We start from the raw sequence: 8,340 nt of genomic DNA, 5'->3' as shown, positions 1-8,340 counted from the left end.
GGGTGGGGGGGGGGGGGGCAACGGACGGGTTGATCGAATTGATGAATTGATTGTTTGATCTGATCACTTCTTTTTATTAAATTGACATGGTTTGAGGAACTTGATGTAGCGTCATGTTGACATGGTGTGAGGTGCGCTGGGTTCTTACTCTGATTTATGGATTTCCTCAACGGTTCTGAATTATATCGATTTGATTTTTCCTGTATTTTTTTCTGGAGGATCTCTCTTGTTCTTGAATGTTTATATGCGAAGTAAGTAAAGGAAATATTGTATATGCTTAGATATAATCGAATAGGTAGAAGCTCTATGTGTAAAGAGTCGTTTCCTTCCTCAGTTCCTCCTATTGATGGGTATGGTTGGAGAAAGTTACTTGAAATAGCTTATTACTATATACAGAGTGGAAAATCCTTTTGCTTCTCATTCATTTGTAATGGGTTGTCATTTGCATGGTTGAAAATGCACTTTTTACTAGAGATAGTTTATGTTTTAGATGTAGGCTATTCAACATCATGGTCCTTGTGGAAGTTGAACAAATGCATAGTAATTAAAATTGAGAAAACTTTTTCTGCACTCTTGACTGTTTCATTTGTTGTTCGGAAATTGCACAAAAGAATATCTGAAGAGAAGTGTTTGGGTCAATTGGATTTGTTATGATTCTGTTTTCTTGAATGAATACCAGTTTTCTCTACATGAGAGTTGTAGCCGAATTTCCATTGAATTGCAGTATGTGACGTGGTTACATAGTCGATTGATTTTAATAAGTTTTCTGGAACTGTTCCTCATTAAAGTAATAATATAAAAGTATATGGCTGTATTTTCTTCTATTTTCACCTTCTTAATTGTTGTCAGAATGATTATTTGCTACCATCGCAACCTGCAGTCTGGTTTACCTTTGATATCCCAATTTTATGGATAATTTGAGATTACTCATGTGATTGTTACCTGCTAGAGCTGCAAGGATTGAGGATCATTCAATAATTAATGCTTGAGCTGATCATGTTGTTCTGCATGAGAAACATAGGCACTTAGTGGGGGGAGATGGTTGTTGTGTATTGTTTAGTTGAAATATAGGATCTCTTTTCTTTCTTTCTTTTTTTGATAATTTAAAATTTATTTATTTTTTCTATCAGCTGTCACCTGTCATTTTGAGTTTCTTATTCTAACCAATGTTTTTCAGAATAACTGATCTTTTTTGACCAACTTAAACAATTTTGTTGTGAAACATGGAAATACTGTTGGTGTATTTTTAAGACTGAGTTTGCATTCACTTCATGACAATGCTGCTTATTTAGAGTCACAATTATTTAATGACCACTTCTATTACTAAATAGCTTATGAGCTTGCTTGTCAAGCAGTGGGTAATTGTAAGCAGTGAACTATACTTGGCGTTAGGCAATGGATAAAGCAACAGATCCTAGCTTATTTGTTAATGATGGATCATTCATGGAGAGGTTCAAACAGCTTCGGCGAAGTATTGGATAAATCTAGGTCAAGCTCTAGCACATCCATAACTTCCACCCCAAAGACTGTCATTAGTAAAACAACCATAGAATTTAAGTCTAACGGCTCTAAAAGAGCTACCCAAGCTCCTTCAAGTGGAAAACTCGCGTTCAGCTTGAAACAAAAGTCAAAACTCGTTGTGCCCTCTGTTAAGTTTGGTGAAGATGAAGATGAAGATGACAAGGATGCTGGAAATTCCTCTGACGATGGGCCAACAAAGAGGCCGAAGTTGGGCCAGCATGATGGTTCTGATCAGTCATCAAAACAAGTTGATGTTGGTAATTACTTTTTTTGTTCATCTATTGCATATTTGCCCGTTGCAAATAAAGGCAGGATTGTGCAAATCTATTGTTTATTCCACCAGCAAGAAGTTTTTCAGGATCATGCTCACAATGTACTTGGTGGAGTTTTCAACTTTACTACCTGAGGTCTATGGCTTCTTTCATCTGTTTCAAGGCCAGCACAGTGTTGAATTTCACTATTTTTTTATAAGGGTGTGTTTTGTTTTTACCGTATTCCTTTATGGAGAGGTCCTGTTCTTCATGATTGTCGAATCTTCTAAAGGCCCTCAATGAGGGGGCTTCTTTTTACTAATCCACTAGTTTTAGCACCCACTTTCTTAAGATCATTGATATCACTTTGTCATGTGACGAAGCATGCTACAGTCGTGTCCATTACGGCAGTTTCCTTTTGTATAATTACCATTATCTTAAGAACTTAGCTGAACTACTACACAAGCTAGCCATGCCTTTCTGTGAGTCCTCGAGTCTGTTGCTATTCCAATCTTTTTATCCTGGTAAACTTGTATTGATTTTCTTTGATAAGAATTTTAGAACCCTGTTTCTTTCTTTTTTCCCTTTGCTTTTCGGTTGCCGGTCCAGGTCAAAACTCTGATTTTCTTCAGGTTGAGGCTTCTTGTAAGCCATCACTTGCCTGGGCTAGTCAGCTAGGCCTTATTTGCTGGATTGTTTGCAAATATCTTACTAAAGCCTGAACCCTCCTATATGTACCTTTGTATTTGGTCCGTCTTAGTTTTGGGCCAAGTCTCTTGGGATTTCTCATATGAGCTGGTGGAGTAAGGGCAAAACATTCTTGAATTACTTTTATCTGATGAATGCAGCATACTTATGTCCCTATCAACATTGGTGGAAAGAGATGTTCACTGAAAGATTTGGAAAATGTGGCACGCCTGCTGCAAGAGTAATTTACATTCACTTGTTCATGCTCGTGGTATTAATCAGTTCTTTAAGTGAAATGCAGCGCCACCTTTCCCAAGTGATCCTACAGTGAGGAAGGTTGCAGACAAGTTAGCGAGTTTTGTGGCCAAGAATGGAAGGCAGTTTGAGCATGTTACTAGGCAGAAAAACCCTGGAGATACCCCCTTTAAGTAAGCACACTTAATTTCTTGTGGCTTTTTATGTAGTTGGAAGTTATTTGCCTTGGTGGTGGATTATGATGGTTATGTGAACTGCCTTTTCACTTCATTGCCTTTTTACTTCATCATGTCATGTTTCTGATCCTTTTATGTTTTTAATTAGAAGAATGGGAGGTGCGTGAAGCATATCTTTTTCCTTTTTTTGGTTTTTCCATTTTTTTTTGGTATATAATTAACTAATGGGGAACCATTGTACCAAACTTAGAAAGAGATTTGATTTCATTATGTAAATGAAATGCCCTAGTTTCGAAATGGCATAATCCTGCTAGAAGAGTTCTCTTCAGAATTCAAATAGTATTCCACATTTTTAAGATTCTGTCGACCAGTGCTTTTGGAGAAATTCCTTCTCCTCTGAATGAAATGGTTAGATGGAAATGGCACACTTAAAAGTAAACCATGCTATCAGTTAAATAATTTTATTTCACCTCTGGATGCACTTTTTCACCATCACTAGTTACATCTCACAAGTGAACTTCGGAATTCACATGTTGAGTGGTTGTTAATGTGTCTTAATTTCTTCTTTGTGCTATCTTACTGAAGAAGGTAATGCACTGGCATTTCGGTGCTCCTTTTCAGTTGCTTGTTCCTATATCTGATTCTGATGGCAGGTTATACAATAATTCTTTTAATGTTTGAGTTGCATTTGTTTGGGTGTTGTTTGGGTCCATGGGATGTTTATGCCTTGTGATGATAAAATTTTTCACCCGCTGGCATTGTGGTTTCAAATATAAGGTGGCTGTTTGTATGTGTATACGATTCTCCATCTGCTTCTGGATAACTCATGAAGCTGGACCTGATTGCGTAATTGTCTAATGCCTTGTTTCTTAAGGGTGTATCTTCTGAAATTCTTTTTATTTATGGAAGTCACTATTAGGTTCTGTGTAGTTAGGTAGTTTTACTTGGTTTTCTCACCTCAAGATCTTATTGACTTTGTTGCCTGCAGGTTTTTGTTTGATGAAAGTTGTTCAGATTACAAGTATTATGAATATCGACTCAGTGAAGAGGAGAAGGCTTTGTCCCAAACCAGAGATTCCCAAACATCACAAAATGGTTAGTGTATGGCTCCCCAAGTTCTACGGAAAATTGTTGTCTTAAAGCTGTTTTGTGGGAAAGTGTATAGGAAATAGTATAAAATTGTCAAACAAGTAGGATATTTTGATGCATAGTTTTCAGGGAAATGTGATTTGCCCAGTAATGCGTAGCAAATTGTTTGAGCCATCTGTGATACTGGAATGGGTTATTCCCTGCTATTCAATATGGTAATACCATTCAAAGATATAGCAACTTAGTTGTAGCTTGTTTATTGTCAATTACGAGAATCCTTTTTTCCTACTCCGATCTATCAATGACATGTTAGGAGCTAAAATATAGTAATCTATTCTGGAGGTGACTTTTGATGAAAAGAAGTAGCTTGACTTCTAATTGATTTAGTACATTATGAAGTGACTTCTATATCAAAATTGAAGAGGAATGGCAAATCCCCTCTTTTGCGTTCCTTAGTACAAGTCAAAATCCTTGTGAACCGTCTCTCTCTCTGTCTATTGGGTTTTCCTTAATGTCAATTGAAAATCCTAGTGGACCATGTTGACTAGACCAATAATCTCACTCTTCCTCTTTTCTATGCCCTTCGCCAATTGAGTTGACCATTTTTTAAAGTAATTTTACCTGTTGGGTTAAGGGTATGATAGCATTTTTGCTAGTTATTGGAGTTGATATTAACCTTTCATTGGTTGTAGTTAGAGAGGCTTTTTATCTCTGGTTTGGGATTTTGCCTTTGTTAGCTGATAGATGACTTCTGAAATTTACATGTAGCATTTGGTTGGCAGATCTGTGGTGCTGGTTTACTATGTAAACATTCTCTAACTCTCACCTTGTAATTAACCATTCAAATAGTAAAGATGATTAGTTTACTTTATAATATTAACTAAGTCATGAAATTTCTAATTGTTTGCATCTTTTCCATGTATACAAAAACTGTTGGCCTGCTCATATGTGGTAGTTCAAACACAATATGAGAGATGTCCAGGGAATACCTTTTAGCTGTGATGAGATGATCTTGTCCAAGCATATGCATAATTATCTTTTTAGTTGCAGCACTAACCAATTTTAAAAATTTGAAGTTGAAAAACAAAAGTTCTTGTAATTTGAATGGTTATGAGTGAATTGTTCTTGCTTTCTGATCCTTCTATACGTAAATTACATTGACCCTATGAGGTTAGGTCTACTTACCCCCACCCCCACCTTCCCATCCACCGAACACACCGTTTGCAAAATTAAAACTATACCGTTGTGGTTGTAATTGTATTTACAACTACACCCCCTTTTACTCTAACACTCCCTCCTTGAGGTACATTAACACACCCTAAGATGGTGTATTTGTAATTTTACAAAAAGCAGGGGGGTTGTTTGTGTAATTAGGCCTAACTTCTGGGGTTTTGATGTAATTTTCCGTTTATTACTTGATGTTTTCTTAGTTTTGTTGAAGCACAATGTACTAGAGCAAGTTGCAGAACTACTTGTCCTCTAAATATATGAGTTTGTCTACTTAACTGTTTTTCTTGATGGTACTATTTTGGTCTGATGGGTCTGTTGGTGGTTTAGGCACTGCAACTTCCAGTTCGGCGACTAGTTCTCAAAGATCACATCACCAGCAATCAAAATATCAAACTCCAGCCTCCGCTTTATATGAAACCACAGAGGTTACAGGATCTACAGATGCATCATTACAAACAGCCCCTGGAAGATATGGTACTCTTTATTATGTTTTTTAATCAGTTAGGCTATTTCTGGGATTATTTTTGGCTTTCAGTTCTATGATTCATCTTGCATCATCACGGAAAGGTATTCAAAGCCAACGAAAAAGAAGTGGTTTCAGGGGTTTGCTGGAAATAGGAATATAGGATAATAACTGAACTGTCCTTAAATATTCATACTTTTATGTTTCCCTTTATTTTTTATTAAATAACATTTGCTGATTACTTGGAAAATCATGATGTGTATAGTGGGTGTCATACTAAGCTTTGATGTTCTTGTGAGTAGTTATGAAGTGGTCCTGTGTATATATGGAGAGGAACTCGATGCATGCACGTAAATTGTTTCCGACAAGAACTAGTGATGTGAACGTGCTACTTTATGGTTTTGTATTGCTGGTCTTGAAGACACCATGGACCCGCTTGTGGAGATTTAACCTTTCTATTTTTTCCTGAGATTAATTGTTTCAATTTGGTGTATCTTATCATATCTACTGTCTCCTTTAGTGATGTGATTTTTGTTGCAAGTGTTTAATATTTGGTATCCTATGTATGTGAAAATCTGGTAGGTGAATCAAGTGCCCCGACTGGCTCAGATCCTATAGCAATGATGGAATATTACATGAAGAAGGCTGCCCAAGAAGAGAAACTCAGGCCGCCTAAACACTTGAAGGATGAAATGCCCCCACCTGCATCCCCGCTAGGTTCACATTTATCTGAATGGTTTTATTTGATCTTTTCCTGTTTTGGCATTTTTTCCTTTTCTTGCATTGATACTTTTATTAGGAGTTCATATCTGTTGAGGCATCATTCAGGTTTCACCCTTTAATAACTTTGTGAGTGCTTCTCATGATGCGTACAGCTCCGAAGAGAGGGCACCACATGGGTGATTATATTCCTCCTGAAGAGCTTGAGAAGTTTCTGGCAACCTGTAATGATGCAGCCGCACGGAAAGCTGCAAAGGAGTATGTGGATAAGGCAAAGATTCAGGCTGATAATATTGGTCATCGACTCTTATCCAAAATGGGTTGGAAGGAAGGTAAAGATTCTCACAATATGTATATATTAAGAATTATGGTTTTCACTTTTGACTTTATTTTCTTAAGACCGTCTTTAATGGTTTTCCTAGTATAGTTATAGGTTTAGTAGGTTCCATCATTTTGGGTGCAGCTGAGTTGTCGATTTCATATATCTAGTGTTTAAAAAGCTGGGTTGTAGGTTCCATGTATTTCAGTTGGTACAGCTTATCCTTCTAGGTTCCGTTAGGTTGCAGAAGAGCTGAGCTGTTGAGGATTATTTAAATGCATAATTTGTCTGAATATGGATCTTAGTGGCTTGAGTATGTAATTGTTTTATGAAACTGAGGGTTTGTTGCTTGTTTGGCTTTACGTGGCAACTAGCAATCACAAGATGTTAAGTACAGATTTACAATCCTCACGCTTTTGAGGTAGCATATACTGTTCTTATGCATGTCCTGAGAAAGGCAGTAGTTAACTGGTATCAGAGTGAGTTGCCTTTAAGTTATTTTGATCTGATATGTTATGGGATTGTGACAGTGATGTTCTTGAGAAGGAAGGGTTTCGATAATATTAAAGAAGATAGTAACTGGATATGGTTGAAAATAAAATTCATTAACTTAATGACAATCGCACGTGACTTGGTGCTTTCCTCAGCGTGGGAGATAGAGAGCCCGGTTTAAGTGTCCCCTTCCCCTACTTTGTTCCTAGCTTTTGGGTAGTTGGTTGCACAAGCTCATATGGGGCTTTTGGCTATGGACGGGTTCACTGTCGGGTTGCTTTTGCATATTGCCATTGAAGTCTGTGAGTAGAACTATTGTACACATGTAACCTGGGCGTGAACTGCAGGTGAGGGCCTGGGAAGCTCCAAAAGTGGGATTGCGGCACCGATTATGGCAGGCGACGTGAAAAAGGATAACCTTGGTGTTGGTGCACAAGCTCCAGGAGAGGTTACACCTGATGATGACATTTATGAGCAGTACAAGAAGCGGATGATGCTTGGTTATCGTTACAGACCAAATCCCTTGGTATAGTTTCTAAACAGCTCTTTTCTTCATTATCCACATATTTTGTATGATTTGTGGTCATCCATATTCTTCGTAGTTGTGTTTGGAGAAAATTGCGATTTTTTGCCATAGAATTATCTCATGCTTGCTTCACTTTTGTTTGTTGCAGAACAATCCACGCAAAGCGTATTACTAAACAACTTATCAAGGAATAATCAGAGCTCGTCCTTCTTGAAGCTCCTTGCATCTGTGTTACCTTTGTCTTCTGAAACCAATGCCAGATTTAATCCGACTTTGTATCAGACAAATGGTAATTTTATTTATTTCCTGTTCGTCTTTCTCTGGTCCATGTCGAATGCTACTTGTCAATTGCTGCTTAAAAATAGATGATTACACTCCCGCTTGGTCCCCCGCGTTTCCCAATTCCCCCGCTAATAATATGTTTTTCTCTTGTAATGTTGTGGTATGAACACTATTAACAGTTGTAAATCAATAAAAGAATATGCCATCAATTTCACCTAAATAAAAGATGCATGGATTTAACATTATTAACAATAAAAAATAAAATTACCCTTCACTACATAGAAAATATATTAATATAGCACTACTAACAACATAAAACTATAGCCTAA

The 8,340-nt window shown here is 37.2% G+C and overlaps 1 protein-coding gene across 1 annotated transcript in view; it reads left to right on the top strand.

Annotated features, from left to right (window-relative positions):
* The window catches only part of LOC105168865 (SURP and G-patch domain-containing protein 1-like protein), an 8,370-nt gene extending 263 nt beyond the window's left edge, over positions 1-8,107 (top strand). The window contains 9 exon segments of the mRNA XM_011089050.2: positions 1,356-1,472; positions 1,474-1,778; positions 2,761-2,887; positions 3,879-3,985; positions 5,537-5,683; positions 6,255-6,389; positions 6,548-6,724; positions 7,551-7,729; positions 7,878-8,107. Coding sequence (XP_011087352.2) covers positions 1,396-1,472; positions 1,474-1,778; positions 2,761-2,887; positions 3,879-3,985; positions 5,537-5,683; positions 6,255-6,389; positions 6,548-6,724; positions 7,551-7,729; positions 7,878-7,904 — 1,281 coding nt within the window. The 5' untranslated portion in view covers positions 1,356-1,395 and the 3' untranslated portion in view covers positions 7,905-8,107.

The sequence above is a fragment of the Sesamum indicum genome, linkage group LG1 (genome assembly GCF_000512975.1).
Source record: "Sesamum indicum cultivar Zhongzhi No. 13 linkage group LG1, S_indicum_v1.0, whole genome shotgun sequence".
NCBI lineage: Eukaryota > Viridiplantae > Streptophyta > Magnoliopsida > Lamiales > Pedaliaceae > Sesamum > Sesamum indicum.
This window is presented reverse-complemented; position numbering and strand designations above follow the sequence as displayed.